Genomic DNA, 19,495 nt, shown 5'->3' on the forward strand with positions numbered 1-19,495 from the left:
AAAAGAGAACACATTCAGACACATAACTAGATAAAAAGTCATCAAAATGTATGTACACTTGAAATTTACGCTGGTTTTTCTGAATGAAAATTACATTTAAAAAATACCCTGAAGACAGCATCACACCTCATAGTGATTGATCTCTAGTCAACGTATTGATATGACCAAGAATATTCTGCGCATTTATCAGTTTTGCAGGAATGCCCACCCATTCTCAGTGAAGATGAACATCAAGGAATCAGTGGGGGTTTCTGTTCTCTCCTTTTTCCTGTTTGAGCTCTTTTCTTACATAGTCAACTTACATTAACTGGTCCCAGTGATTCTCCAAATCCCTTTTACTTTTTGATGTATTTATGAATTCCGTTACTGTTTATGAGGTCCTTGTAAGGTACATAGAAAAATCTTGTCCTAAATAGGAAATTCACTTTGATTTACTTCGATGCATTTGCTAAGCTCCCTAGTGCTTCTTGTTTTGATTATATTTCACTTTTAAAAATATTTTCTGGGAGTTCCCGTCGTGGTGCAGTGGTTAACGAATCCGACTAGGAACCATGAGGTCGCGGGTTCGATCCCTGCCCTTGCTCAGTGGGTTAAGGATCTGGTGTTGCCGTGAGCTGTGGTGTAGGTTGCAGACACGGCTCGGTTCCTGCGTTGCTGTGGCTCTGGCGTAGGCCGGTGGCTACAGCTCCAATTAGACCCCTAGCCTGGGAACCTCCATATGTCGCGGGAGCGGCCCAAAGAAATAGCAAAAAAAAAAGACAAAAAAAAAAATTTCTGGAGTTCCTCTCGTGGCGCAGTGCCGGAGGCCAGCTCCGGCGGCCAGGGGGTGTACACTTTTTCCCGATCGGAGATGGATGGCGTCAGCGGAAATGTACAATATGGAGACAGCCTCTTTGTCCCTTCTTTCAGGGCGCTGGACTGCTCAAATTTTATTGGCAACAGTGGTTGATTATATAGACAGTTTTTCACTACACATTACATCACAGTGTTAAAAGTACATTGGTTAACTATTACATGGTATAGCAGCTATACATCATGTTTTAAGATCTCTATCTTAACTAAACTTAGTGAGTACTTTGAAGAGGCCATAGACACAAGAATTTGGCATTCACAAACCTTGTTTGTAGACTGGTGCTTATCTTCAAAGCGTTATGGCAGGGAGATAGTGTAAGTAAATATAAACCAACTTAATTAAACTAGCTATCACTTAAAAGCTTTTAAAATCAAGGACAAAACTCACAGGTTTTTTGGATAATATATGTCTAACTTTTATGAACCTCATTAAGATCCTAACTCTAAAGTTTACTATATAACTAGTTAATAGATAAACACAATGTTTCAACTAAGTTGGACTAAAATAGGGGAAAGTCCTTCAGGATGAAATTCTTATATTATTGTTGTAATTCTGTTAAATCACAAATCACCACAGGAAAATAAGAATGGGAAATAAGAATAATAAGTAAATAATCAGGAAAGACTGAGGAAAACTGAATAGCAAGTGAATAACAGAAAAGACTAAGTTATCCATGGAACAATCCCCACTCAGTAACACAAAATGGAAATTATTTCCTGGGAAATTTAGCTTTTCACCTATGTCAGCAGGCGAGCCTTATTGTCTTCTGGGGCCTGTCCTCGGAATTGTGCTGTACAGGCAGGCATCCCCTTGTTTAGGAACCTGCCCTCCAAACTGTACCGTTCAGACAGGCCCCTTTTCCTGATTAGGAGCTTGTCCTCAGAACTGCACTATTCAGGCAGGTCTCTTTTTCTGATTAGGAGCCTGCCCTCGGAATTGCACCATTCAGGCAAGCTCCCTTCCTCGGGCTCCCCTTATCTTCTTGGCTCCCCACAGCGCAGTGGTTAAGGAATCCGACCATGAGGTTGCAGGTTCGATCCCTGCCCTTGCTCAGTGGGTTAACGATCCGGCGTTGCTGTGAGCTGTGATGTAGGTCGCAGACGCGGGCGGCTCGGATCCCGCGTTGCTGTGGCTCTGGTGTAGGCTGGTGGCTACAGCTCCGATTCGACCCCTAGCCTGGGAACCTCCACATGCCCCGGGAGTGGCCCAAGAAATGGTAAAAAGACAAAAAAAATAAAAATAAAAATAAATAAATAAAAATATTTTCTGTAACTGCGATGAATCATACTTTTTGATTCATATTCCAAAGTTTTTCTTAAGTATACAAAATAACTCTAATACTTTTGTCCTAGATTTTCAAAAGGATGAATTTAAAGGTATTAGGTATTTAAAAATTCTTAAACTGTCTGGAAATTTTTTTCTTTAAAAAAAAAAAATCCTTTTTCTGTTACTTCTCAAAGCACTAAGTCTTGTATTCAAAGTCCACCCCACTCACTGTGGCTTCAACCTACCTTTCTAACTTTTGTTCCTAATTCACTCAGCAATTTCGCCCCTGGCCCCAACTGCAGCACATGCTTCAGTCACAGGTACAAACCTTTCAGATGTTCTCACACACACACACACACACACACACACACACACACACACACACAATGTTAATATCCTGAAGTAATGAATTAGAAGGATGTGAGAGAACTGAAATGTGTCCATTTTTGTACCCACTGCTATAGAGCAAGAAATATATAAAGTGTAAACGCATGCTTCTGGGGAAACTGAACACCTCACTTCCAAATCTTTTTTAAAAGCACTTTATTGAGGTATGACTGACATGTGAGAAGGTATATGTATTTAGTGCAAATAACTTGATGGGTTTGTGAATAAGTATATAACCCTGAAACCATCATACATCAAGTTCATATACATAGCCAACACATCTCAAAGTTTCCTTGCACTCCTGCTATATTATTATTTTGTGTGTGTGCATGGGAGGTGGTAGGGACTAAGAACTATGAACATAATCCAAATCTTTTTACTTCCCTAGGAAATTCTGATTCTATGGCTGGAATTCATTTTTCATAATCCTAATCTTAACATACCTTGATACTGCCTTTTCACAGTCTACCGCTCAAACCACATACACTGAGTCACATTCATAAATAGTATACACAGTACACTGTGTCTATGGAATAGTGAGCCACTGAGAGGTAAGGTCTGTCTCACTCATCTTTGGTTTGCCCCACAGCACCAAAGGTTTCGTACAAAGTATTAATAACACTGTTAGACTGTATACCCAAACAATGGATTTTTCATAAGGCTTCTCTTCTAGTTCTAACTATTGCATAGTTGGCCATCAACAGCTTCTACTGGATCTATGCAGCTTGAATCAAATACAGCTTAAAACAAATAAGCCACTGGCGAAGGCTCTGGACCACTTTTTGTTTCTGCAGATTTTTTTGGTGTGGTAATTATGTTTATTTTAACAGACGATTTGTTTACACTTCTTGCCTTTATCAGGTCTGTCTCTTAAGTACATAGAAACTATTTCTGGCAGTCCTGTTTTCTAAGGAAACCTTGCAATTTTCTTTTAAGGTCATAGAAGTCTTTTACTTCTGAGTCTGCTATGCACCACCTAAGACTTGACTTTAAGTTATAAAAACCATTGTTTTCTCCAAAGTCTGGAAATGCTTGCAAGATATAATTAACTGCCCAGAACAAACAATACAACATAAATAGATCTTCTTCCTAAAAAATAACTTACTGTTGGGTTATGTGAAACAATCTCACTTTATTAGTGAGCAGAAAATTTTGGATCAAGAAAGCAGCTAGCTATAGTACTTAAATTTAAACATACGAAAAATTTCAAGCCAAAAGCCAATATAACAGTGCCATGTTGAATTCAAGTAGCATGTCCACTCACATCAGAAACAGAAGAGAGATGCCTACCACCACCACTCCTATTCCAAATTATTTTCAAAGTATAAGCCAATGTAATTACACTGCAAGAAAAAAAAAAGGTTAAAAAAATTACCTACAAAGTTATACACCTGACAACCTAAGAGAATTAAATGGAAAAACTACTAAATACTAAAATAAGGAAAATTTAACAAAGGGCTGTGTAGAGAATGCAAAAAAGAAATACCTTTCTTATAAGTAAACAATGCAGGAAGATTCTAATTACAGTAACAACCAAAAAGATAAAGATATGTTTAAAAAAAGGTTTAAATAAAGGAAAAGACATTTTTTGTTCTTAGACTCAATGATGTGTTGGAAGAAATAAGTCAATTCTCTCCTTAAGCAAAACATGAAAATAACTTTATTGAAAACACCGTAATTATAAATATTATATGAAAAATAAGTGACAGCAGCCTGGAAAGTTCTGAAGTGAAGAACAATGACTGGGAACAAGTACAAGATATTAAAATACTAGAGCTATAGAAGGTGAAATACTTGAGTAATGTAATATTGATAGATCAAGTGAAGGAGAAGGATTGAGAAGGAAATCGAAATGCAGATGCTTTTATAAACATATGAAAAAATGTTCCACAACTTATTCATAATGAGAGAAAAACAAAAAAGTTTAATGACATACTATTTTTTCACTTTCCAGGGAGAAAACAGTAGGACGGCTTGATGATAACATTGTAGTGGTGCACTGGGATGTGCTGCTGGCAAGAGCGTAATCTGCTAAGTTGCTATGGGGGCATTTTGGCAATATAATGAAGTAAAAAATGCATACATCCTTTGAAATGTATCCTACAGATAAACTTACAAAGATGCTCACAAAAGAGATTATCGATGTGACATGATTTCTAATCACAAAATATTGGAAACAACCTAATACTCCTAGAGGAAGGCTTGGTTAGATAAACTACGGTATGGTAGGTATATCCAAACAATGAAACACTATGCAACTGATTTTTTTTTTTCCTAGCAATAGTTGAAACATATTTCTGAGATGTACTGATGCTAATTTCATATGTTATGTTTTACATCTGCATCAAAAACCATGCCCTAAACCTTAAGTAACAATGAATGACTTTCAAATAGTTGGGAGGGATGTACATGGGGGTAGTGGAACTCTTATCTTCCAGCCTAACATCCAGGATTCTAAACTCCTCCTTTAGAGAATGAAAAGACAAAGTGTCTACTAGAAATATATTAAAAAATATATTTGAAAGAGCTATTGAAATTATTTTGTTTCAAATGCAAGTATTGAAAACAAATGACCCAGGATTTTGCTAAATGTAGACTCATTCAGTATGGATATGTAGTGATTTATAAAATGAAGCCATTCTAAATACTGATATGAAATGATCTCTAAGATGCATCTCTAACCTAAAAAAGAAAGGGGAATATGTAAAAGCATTGTGGGCAGTATCTCACAATTTATGTAAAAAACAAAAAAAGGATGTGTATAAGTCCACAGAATATCTCTGAAGGCTACATAAGAAACTGACCATTGCTCTGGAGGAGGAAGATAAAGGTGGTAAGGGATCTTTTCATTTTTTAAAAAAACTTGTGTACAGTTTGTTTTAAAAAAAATTAAACAATGTTTAATTATTGTGTTAACTGTTTTTTAAAAAAAACCAAGAAAGCGCTCAATGTCACTAATCATCAGGGAAATGTAAATCAAAATCAGAGTGAGGGAGTTCCCATCGTGGCGCAGTGGTTAACGAATCCGACTAGGAACCATGAGGTTGTGGGTTCGGTCCCTGCCCTTGCTCAGTGAGTTAAGGATCTGGCATTGCCATGAGCTGTGGTGTAGGTCACAGACGCAGCTTGGATTCTGTGTTGCTGTGGCTCTGGCGTAGGCCGGCGGCTACATCTCTGATTAGACCCCTAGCCTGGGAACCTCCATATGCCGTGGGAGCAGCCGTAGAAAAAAGGCAAAAAGCCAAAAAAAAAAAAAAGAAAAAAAAAAGAAATCAGAACCTCTGTGCATTGCTGGTGGGAATGTAAATTGTGTGGGTGAAGACACTATGGAAAACAGTATGTTAGTTCCTCAAAAAGTTAAACTTAGAATTACTGTATCATCCAGCAATTCAACTTCTGGGTATATAACCCAAAGATTCTGAAAGCAGAGACTTGAACAGAAATGTGTACATGCATGTTCACAGCAGCTTTATTCACTGCAGCTAAAAGGTGAAAACAGCCCAAGTGTCCATTGACAGATGAATGGATAAATGACATGTGGTATACAACAAAATATTAGCCTTAAAAAGGAAATTTTGTCACATGCTACAACATAGATGAACCTTGAAGCTATTATGCTAAGTGATGTCTAGAAATGGATGTGGTTATGGCTGCACAACAATGTGAATGTACCTAATGTCATTTAACTGTACACTTAAAAACGGCTAAAACAGTAAATTTTATGTTCTATATATTTTACCACAATTTTTAAAAAATGGAACGCACAAATAGAAAATCTGAAGAGATTTTAATTAATTGCAGGTAAAGAAAGTGACTTAGTCAACTTAAAATCCTTCCAGAAAAGCCCAGGCCCAGATGGCTTCATTGACCAATTCAGTCAAACATTTAAAGAAGAAAGAATACCAATTCTTCACACATACTCTTCTGAAATACAAAGGAGGAGAAAACATTCCTGAACTCATTCTAAGAGGACAATATTACTGATACAAAAGGCAAAGACATCACAAGAAAACTACAGACCAATTTCTCTCATGAATATATGTGCAAAAATCCTAAACAAAATATCAGCAAACCAAATATAGCAACATCTGCAAAGGATTCTACGTCATGACCAAGTGGGACTTATGCATGGAATCTAAGACTGATTTAACATTCAAAATTCAATTAAGGTAATATACTATATTAACACAACAAAGGATAAAAACCAAACGATCATCTTGATACACAAAGGAAAAGCATCTGATAAAATCTAAGACCCATTCATGATAAAAATGGTCAATAAACATCCTCAACTTAATAAAGAGCATCTATAAAAAACCTACAGCTCACATCATATTCAGTGGTGAAAGACTGAATGCTTTCTCCCTAAGATTGGGAAGGGGGAAAAGATTAACACCACTGTTTGCACCACTTCTTCTTTTTTTTTTTTTGTCTTTTGTCTTTTTTGCTGTTGTTGTTGCTATTTCTTGGGCCGCTCCCGTGGCATATGGAGGTTCCCAGGCTAGGGGTTGAATCGGAGCTGCAGCCACCGGCCTGCGCCGGAGCCACAGCAACGCGGGATCCCAGCCACGCCTGCAAGCTACACCACAGCTCACGGCAACGCCGGATCGTTAACCCACTGAGCAAGGGCAGGGACCGAACCCGCAACCTCATGGTTCCTAGTCGGATTCGTTAACCACTGCGCCACGACGGGAACTCCAGTTTGCACCACTTCTAATCAATATTGTACTGGAATTTGCAGCCAATGCAATCATGCAAGAAAAAGAAATGAAAACATGGAAACATCAGAAATAAAAACTTGTGTCCACACAAAATTAATAACCCCAAAGTGGAAAACAACCCAAATATCTATCAACTGGTACATGGATAAACAAAATGTGACATCTTCATATAGAATGTTATTGAGCAATACATGCTATAACATGGATGAACTTCAAAAACATTACGCTAAGTCAAATAAATCAGACACACAAGACTGTATATTGCATGAGTCAATGCATATGAAATGACCACAAAGGGTAAATCTACATACAATACAGAAGGTAGATGAGTGCTGCCTGGGCCTGAGGTAATAATGGGGATTGATTGCTAATGGAAATACTCTAAAACTGTATTGTGGCGATTGTTGCACAACTTTGAAATTTACTAAAAGTCACTGCATTGTACTTTAAATGTACAAATTTTGTGAATTGTTAATTATACCTCAATCAAACTGTTTAAAAAATGTTTAAAAAGTAACAATTATAATAGTATCCTTTACATTATTATTTTTTTTTTGGTCTTTTTTTTTTTTTTAGGGCTGAACATGTGGCACATGGAGGTTCCCAGGCTAGGGGTCGAATCACCTCAGCCACAGCAATGTGGGATCTGAGCAGTGTCTGCAAACTACACTACAGCTCATGACAACACCAGATCATTAACGCATTGAGTGAGGCCAGGGATAGAACCTGCATCCTCATGGATACTAGTCAGAATTCGTTTCTGCTAAGCCACAACAGAACTCCCTTCCTTTATATTATTAATACCACTGCTTGTTTCTGTATTTTCACATGCTAAAAAATGTTACATGACATTAAATTAGAACATCTAATTATGCCTTCCTCTACTTTACTGGAATAGAAAAATGCAGAAATACTGTTATTTAGGAAAAGCTACTTAGGCCATAAATCTGAGGAATGGATTATGCAAGACCTTTTATTATTCACCTTCCCCCCACCTCCTTCATAAGCATGAGTGATGAAAAATAAACTGTACCTTAAGGGCAAAAAGGGTGTTAGTTTTGCAATTCTTATTAAAGAATGGCTTTCTTGAACATCATCTATCTGATTATCTATCCTTGAGAGAGCTAAAGTTCATTTGGTTGGCTTTCAATAAATTTAAATGTTTTAGACCTTTAGGGCATTTCCTTTAGATATATGGTCGATCAGGGACAATTTAAACTTCCTGTTTTTCTCACAGTAAAGTTCCCACGACACACTTTAGACTTGATCACTGAACCCCTTGGGGCTTTCAAGCTAACCCCTTTCTCCTACAGTCTTTCCCTATTTCCCCTTCATCTTTTTGTTAGCCTTTTCTCGGGATCTCTCCAAATTCTGACATCTACCCTTCCTAATTATTAGCCCTTCCTGATATGTCAACTCCTAGCTTCATCTCACTGGTCAATCCTTTACTGGGGAACAGGGGGGAATCTTCTCTGCTCTTTACGCATACTTGTTCCAGGTGCTTCGCCAATTGGCCAGGCCCCATAAGACTGTCATCTTAACTACTACTCCCATGCGTCAGCATTTTCAAAGCAATGCCATAGGTTCTTTGAAAAATTCCTTTCAAGATTCTTATGACATCACTTTTTTATCTAAAGAAATCTGCCCTCTTTTCTGGTACATTTTCCCATATCCATATATGACTACTGTAAGGCCGTTTTACTAAATATGGCTGATGTCTATGAAACAAGAGGCTGTGAGGATTGATGAAAAAAGAGAGTTACATTAGTAAAACACATAATAAGAGTAAAGAAACAGATGGCATCCTTGGCAAGGGTGGGGAAATGTATTTTCTTACACTACTGATACAGTGGTAAACCAGTAGGCAAGGTGGCCACGTCTCTTACAATTTTAAGAAGGCATCTTCAAGGATACAACTAAATACATTTTTTGACATTCAGAAAAAATTACATTCAAAAACTACTTGAGCCAGTGCCCAATGATATCTCTACATCACAGAGTTCACTGTAATATTGTTTGAACTATACAGTAAACCTGTTGGACTTTACTTTCCATAAAGGCAAGAAGAAAACCTGTTTTCTTCACTGGAATATACCTAACGCCTAGCAGAGGAGGCAGGTGCACGGGAAGATCTGTTGAATGAATAAATGAATGATGATAAAGAGCAGTTTATGCCTGGACCTCTGTTGGTAATTAGCAAGCCAGGAGCGATCTTTCCATTAGAATGCTAGGAGTTCCAGAGCCATGCTTCACTCTTGGCCCTTGTCCTTCAAGTGCACTTTGCTGATCATCAGAGAAAATAGCAAGGGATTTGAATACTCAGAGCCAACCAGTCACAAAACAAATGTCCTACTGCAGTTATAAGCAACAACAATGCTGTCATGCTTGTAAGTGTATGTCAGATCACACACACACACACATAAAAAAATAAAATTTTCTCTTCAACTGTTACTTAAAAAAAAAAATCCTTGGTACATTTTTTTTTCGGCCTTAAATATAAAAGAGATAATCTTCAAAGTAACCATTAGGACTCTGAAATACCCAAGAGTAAAATTTTCAGTTTTATCCTGGTAAACACCGTATGTGATTTGGTTTTATGTCACTTTTCAGAGTTTGAGAAAACCATCCTAAAGAAACAAAAGCCTATCATACTGAGGTGGTGATAAAACATATCTAAAGTTTGAAATGATATTACATCATAAAGACACATGAGGGCACTCTAATCAACCAACAAGAGAAACAGAAAAGACAGTGAAATTAGGTTGACATTTTAGCAACTATACTGAAATTGATGAAGTCCTGGTTTAAAAAAAAAAAAAAACAGGAATATTATAATTTACAGCAAGAAATTTTCTGTACTTGATCCAAAGTCCAAGAAACCAAAAGGATTCTGCAAGTCTGAAAACTGCAGGAAGAATCCATCAAGGTGAGGATTAACCACACCCTTTCCTAAGGATTTGTCAAATTGACCTTGGGGTAGTCCTCCACTGGAAGTAGCCCAGGGATCCATTTCTTTACTCCATCTGTTTTCCTGGGAGAAATGGTGAGTTTAAAGTTTGAATCTTCCCACAAAGCCACTAGTAATGAAACAGCATTTTGTACAAAGGAGCACAGACCACCAAAGAATATATCTCACAAACTTCTTGAGGTTTTAAGTTTGTAAATACAACTATCACATATAATTTCCTCCATCAAATTCAAAAAATACAGAATAACAAGCATTTAAGTGACCCTTCTTTCAGACCTTTGGCAAGAGAGCAACATGAACTGCAGAGAGCTGTGGATTCTAAGGCAATCAGGCTCATTCACTAAGGATTATCATTCATCTTAAAGTCACATTCAAACCTGTGCCTCAGCAAAATTACAAATAATTCCCTGTCATCAATCTCTGGGGTCAAACGTAATAGTTAAAATGGAAAGTATTAATACTTTGAATGCCAAGGGTATACTGTGGTTGCATAATAAATCTCTGTTGACTGAATAAACTAGAAGATTCTCTCCATCTCTGGAACGACCTATAGGAAGTATGACATACTCTGCATTCTCAAACTGCTTATTATTTTATTCCCTTTAATTTCCATCTATTTGAATGACTAAATTCCTGGCCATGATGTTTCAAACTCAATTTCTGTCAACATATTCAGCATTTTTGTTGTTGTTGTTCCGTGGTTTTTGTTAAAGACCCTGGTGAATTCTGATTTCTACCTTTTGCTGAATTTGGCCATCAGGGTGTATCCAATTAGGCTCAATCTATACTAAAAACAGAACATGCTCAAAAATGTGCTAATTTAGAGGATACATTTCTAAATTCCCTGTTCTTTTTAAAGTGATTCTAGTTAACTGATGGTGCCAGTGAATTTTCCTCAGTTAAAGCTGCCTGATATTATAGTCATTAAAACCCTAAGAAGGCGATATCTAAGGATTATATTATAATGTCATCCAATGTCTTCTCTTGGGTGTGTGAAAAGCTACCAGAAGTTAGAGAACTATAAATGGCATCACAGAGTCTATAATGGGTAGTAAAGACACTAACTTGTGCATTCAACTGGCATGCTCTGATATAGAGCCCTTTAGACTTTAGGAAGTTCCCAAAGTTTAATTTTCTACCAATAATCTTTAAGATCTTAATTCAACCAAACTAAAATTTAAGGCTAATTTTAAAAATAGCTTTGAATTAACTTTCTCTTGCTTCTTCTCCATAAGAGATAATCTAGCATGTGCCAGGCACTGTGCAAAGTGCTGGAGGCCTTGCCTTCATTAAGCAACAAACTCTTAAGGAAAGAATCTTGGGTTCAGATCTTGACTCTACTACTTTTTTCATCTGTGTAATTTTGAGCCACTTGAATTCCTTGAGGCTCAGATTTTTTTTTTTTCTGTTATAAGTGGGAATACTATCACCTAGATGAAAGGATGAAATGGGACAGTAAATAGCAAGCACCAGCACAGTGGCTAGCACACAATAAGTGCTCCATAAAAGGTAACAATCATTCTTTTAACTCCAAAGGTTATTGCTTCTTATAATATTTCAACTTCACCCTTTAATCTATTCTCAACAATATTCACAGACTTTGACAATCCTTCAGAAATGATTTATTCAACTACTATTTAGGAGCATCACACAATGGGGGTGTGGGAATATGAAGAGTCCGTAAGAAGTAGGACAGACATAAGACCAATGATTACAAGTGCTACCAAAGGAAGTTTGCCATTGAAACATATAAAAGGGGTACCTAATTCAAGGAAACACTAAAGAAGTGCTATTTAAACACAGACCTGAAACATGAAGAAATGAGCCAGGCAAAAAGTGTTGGAGGCAATGGAACACACTTAAAGTCCCAGAGGCAAAAGAGAGCAGGCGGACTTCAAGGAACTGAAAGACATACACTACAAACGGAACAAGGAGGTCAAGAGAGGAGAGCTAGACATTAGCCTGGAAAAGTCAGCAGGGCCAGAATCTACAGGATCAAGCAAGTCAAGTCAAGAATTTTAAGGAGTTCCCTTGTGGCTCAGCAGGTTAAGGATCCAGCATTGACAATGCTGTGGCTTGGGTCTGATCCCTGGCCCAGGAACTTCTGCATGCCGCAAGTGCGGCCAAAAAACCCCTCCCAAACCAAAAATAAAAAATAAAACCCCCAAAACCACAAAACTCTAAAAACAGAACAACAAAAAAATAATTTTAAGACTATCCTAAGGGCAAAGGAAGCTACCAAAGGGTTTTAAAGGAACACTGCAATTTAAAACAACTTCTGGGCATGGAGTAGGGAATGGATTTGAGGGTGCGAGACCAGTTAGAAGGTTTTGTTGAATTTCAAGTGTCAAGTGAAAAGAGCCCCTACAAAGGCTGTATTGGTGGTACTGGAGAGAAACAGACCAGTTTAAGAACTGCAGAATCACCAAGATGTGGTCATAGATTGTACGTGGGAAGGGTGTTTGGGGAAGTCATAATCTCCAAAACAAGAATGTACTCTATAAAATATATTTGTGTTTCACGATAGAAATACAAAACATGGTTTATCACATATTCAGGAAGCAGTACACAAAGTTAAAAATTTTTAGGCCCTAGGAAAATTTATTCCAACTCTATGGGAGGCATGATACAAAAAAGAAGCCTGCTTACTGAGTGTCAGTGTTCTTAAAACACTTTGCTGTGTCAATAGATATTCTCACAGAATCATCAACTACCTTACAGCTCATCAACTACTAAATGACTTTTAGTTATGTGCTACATGGATGAAAAGTAAAGAGTGAGGGAAAACAGAAAACTTATTCCTCTAAGGCATTTTATGATTCTTGAAAGAAAAATAGTTTCTACTTTCCCCCATTTTTATCTTCTTTAAATGAGGTAAGCAGGAGGATTTCATAAGCAAACCAAACCATATGTAAACTAAACCCTAACTCTCTGATACCCTCAGCAAATGAGCTATTATGGAAAAGAACTGTTTTCCATTTTCCTGCCGCTGCACTGAGCATACATACCAAATGTGATTTATCCTTTATCAAGAAAACATGGTCTTTATTTCAAGCACTCAGGTGCAAAGCTCTTTTGCTTCTAAAGCTGAACCCTCTTCAAGGAAAGCCCTAGCCTACTCACCTTGCTTAACTGTTAAAGAGTCTCCTTTCCATAGAGCTGTCTCCCACTCCCCCAACCCCCATCATCCTCTAAATCCCTAAACACTGAACATGCTTCCATTTACCATGAAAACAGTGAAATATCATTTATTACTTTTGTATCTTCTTCATTGCACACTTCTTTTGGATATGGGTGGTGACTTTCAATTTGGCATTTTTACATGTCTTGAAAACTGACCCAGAAGCAAATTGATATCCTCAAGGTTTACTGATCTGTGTCCTCCTCCTTACCTAAACAGCTTTAATGTTGAATCCACTTCTATTTCTCTGACTCCTCAGAAAACAGCTGAAACTCCGAAGAGCACAGGCCCTTAGCGTGTGTGTGCAGGCACCAGCCTGGGCTGCACACTTTGGAAAAGCACGCTCAAACAATTAAGAAAATGCACATTTTATTTTTCTACTAAAATTACGGGAAAGTAAAGATTTACAACACTTGGCTGCGGGAATACGAATTTTAAGAGGTTGAGAAACAGCATCTCACACCTGCTTTTCTACTAATACCATACAGTTGGAATAAACTAGTTAAAGTAGCTAAATCTGTGTGCACACAGAGTAACATGGCTCAAAATAAAGGCCTGAGCAGCCTCCCTACAAGCCAAGTGTTTTGAGTTTTGTGATGCAGAGAATTTTCCAGGTATCCTGGCAGGCTCCATCTAATCTTGGCTCATACAGTCCCTACAGCCCTAGACTGAATGCCTTAACACTTAAACCATATTATACAGGGTTTAAAACTTAAATCTTCCACGATCATACCATACCATGACCTCGTCCTTCTCTAAATATCAAAGACAGTTAGGAGTCTATAACAGAAAACTTAAGTGATTACTCTGCCCAATATTTTCTAAACTCTGCTCATATGTAACCAAAGCCTTTTCAAAAACTGTAAGAAACGCTAATCAAACGCCAATCGCGTGGAAAGAAGTTAGCCAACTATAAAACTCACATGGCAGCTGTGAAATCAGTCAAACCTAGTTCATAAAGCGCAACCTCAGTTGGTGTGTGAAGTAAGGTGACAGAGTCAATCTCTTATCTAACCACAGGAGCCGCCAAGGGATAAATAAGATCTGGGGGTCGGGGGTGGGAGGTGGGATTCAAACTCAACCACAAGGAGCAGCTTTCCTTGGTTCACCCCACTTTCTAAGTCCCTAACTGCCACCCCTCTTCCGCGACGGTTCCCATCACAAGTTGGAAACGACGAAGTCCAAAAGGATATGGCATCACCTTTGCCCTCTGACCTAGGAGCAGAGACTCACCAATTTCATATTGGACTTTAGGTTGTTCAATATCAGTCACTGGACTCCTCAGAACCAGAAAGCCTCTTCCGGTTCAATCTCCGCCACCCGCCAGCCTCGAGCATCGCGGGACATGCAGTCTTTCTTCCCTACGCCCCCCTTCCGGATGCATCATGGGAAATGTAGTCCTGTCTTCTTGCATCATGGGAACTGTGGTCATCTTTCCCTTTTCTCTCTTGCCTCCTTCCTTCAGCTCAAATTCTTCCCCGCCGCCAAATCATTCTCCCTCTCCATCCCAGCATGATATCATGTCCCCCGTCTGGGCCCAGAGCCCATGGTATTCTGGGATGTGTAGTCCCTACGACTCTGGCGCCCCTTTCCCCTCCTCCCTGTGGGAAGGCGTATGGCGCGGGTCTTGCCGGGAGCTGTAGTCCCCCAGGGCCTCCGGGCGCCGAGTCCCGCGCTTTTACTCGAGGGAGTAAGAAACTACAACTCCCAGGGCCGCCCGGCGGCAGCAGGTGGGAGCGGGGCTGTTGATATCAATATGGCGGTTGTCAGCCAGACAAAGACAGTCAGTCTGATGTGATTGAGACAAGGGAGGTTTTCAGGGGGAGACTGGGAGATAGGGGCCTCCCCTCCCCCTTCTCCTCTTCCTGCGCCGGCCTCAACCCCTCCCCAGTCCCCTCCCGACGGGCGCCCCACGCGGAAGACACCCCTCCCCCTCCCGCTTTCCCCTCCTCCCTACCTCAGCCCTTCGTACTGGGACGTTGGGGAGGGGGCTGTGCCGGGCGGAGAGAACTCAGCAAGGATTCTGAGGTGAGTCGAGCGATTTGGAAGGCGGGCTCCCTCAAGTCTCTTTCCTCACTTCTTTCTCTTCACTTTTTTTCTTTTTTCTTTTTGGAGGGGTTTGGGAGAGAAAGTGAGTGGGCCGGGGGTGGGTCTCTTAGGCGGCCCGACTGAGAGGAGGGAGGAAGCGTGGGGCTTCCGAGGGGGGTGACCCGGACGCAGGGTCTGGGGTGGGGCAGTTTGTGGGGGGCGAAAATGGAAAGGCGTCGGCTGCTCCCTAACTCTTTCCTCCTGGTTACCTCCCTGGTGGGCGGAAGGTTTGAATCCTGGAGGTGGGGTCTCTTGTTTGGAGTTTGGGAAACTGTGAGGGGAATTTGAGGTGTGGGTTTGTTTGGGGTGCAGAACTGTATTTGAAACTGGGTGACGTGTACTTGGGTGATGTGCTAGCCTTGAATAAATGTCTCTAGAGAGGAAGTTCGGGAGCCGGAGTCGGAGCTTTTAGCTGGGCCTGGGCGGAGAAGCGTGCGCGAGGTGCGGGTCCTGGACCTCTGGGCTGGCGCCGCGGCGCGGGGTGGCCGTGGGGAGCAAGTCGTTTGTGTCCCATCGCCCGCTCACACTCCTTCTCCCATCCTCCCAGGGACACATCCCAACCCCAAACTCAGGGCAGGAGCACTGTAGACGTGAGATGCTGTGTGGATGGCTTTTTGCATCCCGAAGTCGGTAGCTAGGTGGGAAAGGAAAAGTGTTCTTAATATTTTATTCCGGAACCGTGTTTTGGTTACACTGTTGGGGCTACTTTGAAACGAGTCCTCCACCCACCCTTACCCCGAAACAGTAGGTGGAGGGATCTCGTTGCCGTCTTCGTGTTCAGTAGATTAAACACTAGTTAACATTCGGGGGCGTGGGGCGGGGGTCGAGAGTGCTGGTATGTGTACGCGTCTCTTTTTGGGTGTCAACTGAAGACACAGAATAACTGTTGTATATCCTGAGATAGGGCGATTTATTTTCGTAGTGGGAGAAACTGTTGGAAATTATTGGGGGTCCGGGGCGGGGGGGGGATCGCTGAAAGGCGCTGCTTGTATTTTTCCTCTACCCCACCCTGTTCTGTCTCGCATTTGTTTGAAACCTGGTGTGGGAAAGACAGGAAACATTGGGTGAGTGAGGGGGAGAATGCAGTTAGCATTAAAGATACTATACTATGTAAAGTTGAATGCTGGTAAAAAGTGATTGCTTTTATTTACCTCGGAGCTTTAAAAACCCTCTGTATCATATAGGGTAGATGTGACTAGTTCATTTCTTTGGGATTCTGCAGGTATTGAAACCTTTGCCTTCTCCACCTGCCTGCCCGCCTGCCTCCCTTCCCTCCTTCCTTCCTTCATTTCTTCCTTTCTTTCTTGGCGTGGTACATTTCTCTTCCTGGATGCCTCCTGCGCCTGTTTGTTTAGCTTGTGCTATATGGTCGTGCTTTCTGTGGTCGTGCTCTAAAATACATCATTCAGTGAAAAGGAACTGCATTTGTTTTTATTTTGCATTCATTCCACAGGTAATTATCACATCAAGATTGAGGTGCTTTGCATTACACTTATTTTAAAATAGCACAACTAAGTTAGATCTAGTTGAGTTAATGTGTGTAAGTCAAGTTTGGAAAATTTGAATTCTGATTTTTTTTCGAGTTTCAGTTAGAGTTATAAAGGAAAGGATTGCAACATCTCTTGTTTCTCACAGTCTTTTTAATAACATTACACCAGGAGAATTTAAGATAATATATTTTGTACTTCCTTCAGTCTGAAATATAATTTTTCAATAACCATTCTTTTATAACATATTTTTAGTGTAATGGACGTTTAATAAAGGAATTGGCATGATTTATCTTTCAACTGCTGATAATTTAATGTATTTACATAATTTGGCTCCAAATTTACCAATTCTTGAACCTATCAGTTAAGGATCTTAGATTCCATAAAAACTGAAAAAGTAACATAGTGTGTAATTTTATGGTACATTTTATAACCTTTGATTTGAAATTTGTGCAGTTGGTCATTCACAGATAAGCTGACTATAAGCATGAGGTAGCATATATATTTAGATTGACCTGAATAGAAAAAAATTTGATGTTTTCTAAATCTCAAATTTAGAATATACAATATGTTGATACAAAGCTGAGCTTTTAATTTGTTACAGACTAGGATTTACAGAATTATTTGTTTTAACCTTCTGCTTTAGCCTGACATGTTACCTTGTAAAAAAATGGAGAAAAATCCTATATAACTATTAATAGAATGCTTTTTTGCTGAAAGAGTCCATTAAACATTGTGTTTTAAAATGTTTCATAATTATTTTAGAAAAAAATTAAAATGTTTGTTGAGTTGGAAAAATGTTAAAATATGAGGATATTTTCTCTTCCACCCACCCTCACCTCGGATTTAATTTTTGTTTGTTTTCTTCCACAGAAATGCAAAGTTACTTGCTGGGAAAAGCATTCATTAAACTTTTTCTAACTAGTGGTTGTGTTGAAACTAGATATATTCCTTGCATTTGATGGGGTGATTCTGTTGCATTTTAGGCACTGAGCATGAAAATGATGTAAAGCCTTTACTGCAGGTTGAAGCATAAAACATTCTCAGCATGTGGAAGTCATATGGTTTACGAAAAAAGTAGAAAATTAGAGCATTGGTGCCTGTCCAGCTTAAAATTTCATCCCGTAACTGTGAAGGACATTTATTTAATATGATTGCTTCTAAAAATGTTGCCTGTCTAATGGGAAGTTAAAATTCCGGATTGTTTTTAACCAATCTGTTGCTAGTTTAGTGTATTACATATTGTGAATACTGTGGTTGCAAATGTGCATCAGGAAGCCTTTAGGGGTCAGCTTTATATCAAATGTCTTTAGTGAGGCTTCATTTTTCACTGCTGTACACATAGATTTCAGTCTTTTCAGCACAAATCTTTATTTATTTATTTTGTCTTTTTGCCATTTCTAGGGCCGCTCCCGCGGCATATGGAGGTTCCCAGGCTAGGGGTCGAATCAGAGCTGTAGCCCCCGGCCTACGCCAGAGCCACAGCAACGCGGGATCCGAGCCGAGTCTGCGACCTACACCACAGCTCACGGCAACGCCGGTTCCTTAACCCACTGAGCAAAGGCAGGGACCGAACCCGCAACCTCATGGTTCCTACTCAGATTTGTTAACCACTGCGCCACCACAGGAACTCCTAGCACAAATCTTTAGTTGAAACATCACTAATAGAAACTTAATAGCTCAGTATTGGTAACTTATAAATATATTGCAAGAAACCTTTCACTGTTTCATCACTTTAAAAAATAGAAGTAACCAATTAATGGCAATTTTTATGGCAAGTATTGATTGGGATGGCATGGCATGGCTTGGCTTGTTTTGGAAGATAGTAAACACACTGGGAATATTTATGCTTATTTGTTCATTTTTTATTTTTTGTTTGTTAAGTCCATCCCATTTGTAATGTTTCAGATAGCTTCCATGTTTCCTGTAATACCCCATTTTGCTTTTTCTATTCATTTCTTTGCAGCTCTTCTGTTACTTGTGTATACAGACCTTTAAACTTGAATTATTTCTCTTGGAATTGGAAATTTACCTTAGAATGTCATTTTTCATACATGAAAGTTGGTGTACTTCTCAACTTTTAAAAATATGAATATAGATTAAATTTTAAAATGCTCAGTGAAAATGTGTTGAGCTTGTTTGTTTTGTGGACCAGCTTTATTTAGGGTTTTGTTTTTGTTTTTTGGCTTCCAGAATTAAATTTATAGCTCCTTTTGCTATTTGGCTGTATATTTCTCTTTAACTCTTGGCTTTTACTTCTTAATTTAGTAGAACTTTATAAAAAAAAGTTGTCTATGAATGGAAATCATGGCTTGTCTCGTGTCATGTATTTACATATGCACTCACATATATAAAGCACCTTTAGGAGTTCCAGTCCTGGCTCAGCAGTTAATGAACCCGACTAGCATCCATGAGGACATGGGTACGATCCCTGGCCTCACGCAGTGGGTTAACGATCTGGCATTGTCCGTGGGCTGTGGTGTAGGTTGCACATACCGCTCCCATCCAGCATTGCTATGGCTGTGGTGTAGGCCAGCAGCTACA

General features: G+C 39.3%; 2 protein-coding genes across 14 annotated transcripts in view; one reads left to right on the forward strand and one right to left on the reverse strand.

The window, feature by feature from the left end:
* Positions 1-15,480, reverse strand: part of INTS9 (integrator complex subunit 9) — a 114,419-nt gene extending 98,939 nt beyond the window's left edge. The window contains exon 1 of one of the 3 annotated variants that reach the window (XM_047761039.1): positions 15,334-15,480. Coding sequence is in view for 1 of the 3 variants with exons in the window: in XM_047761038.1 (XP_047616994.1) it covers positions 14,610-14,618 (9 nt within the window). In the remaining 2 variants the exon portion in view is untranslated. Of the gene's footprint in view, positions 1-3,770; positions 3,819-14,609; positions 14,902-15,333 lie in introns of those variants that run through there. The other 2 variants (XM_047761038.1, XM_047761040.1) reach the window with 2 other exon arrangements.
* HMBOX1 (homeobox containing 1) overlaps positions 15,110-19,495 on the forward strand; it is a 203,909-nt gene continuing 199,523 nt past the window's right edge. For all 11 annotated transcript variants that reach the window (XR_007132250.1, XR_007132249.1, XM_047761041.1 and 8 more), the window contains exon 1: positions 15,110-15,404. The gene's annotated coding sequence lies outside the window, so the exon portion shown is untranslated. The remainder of the gene's footprint in view (positions 15,405-19,495) is intronic.

This window comes from Phacochoerus africanus, chromosome 15 (assembly GCF_016906955.1).
Source record: "Phacochoerus africanus isolate WHEZ1 chromosome 15, ROS_Pafr_v1, whole genome shotgun sequence".
Classification (NCBI taxonomy): Eukaryota; Metazoa; Chordata; class Mammalia; order Artiodactyla; family Suidae; genus Phacochoerus; species Phacochoerus africanus.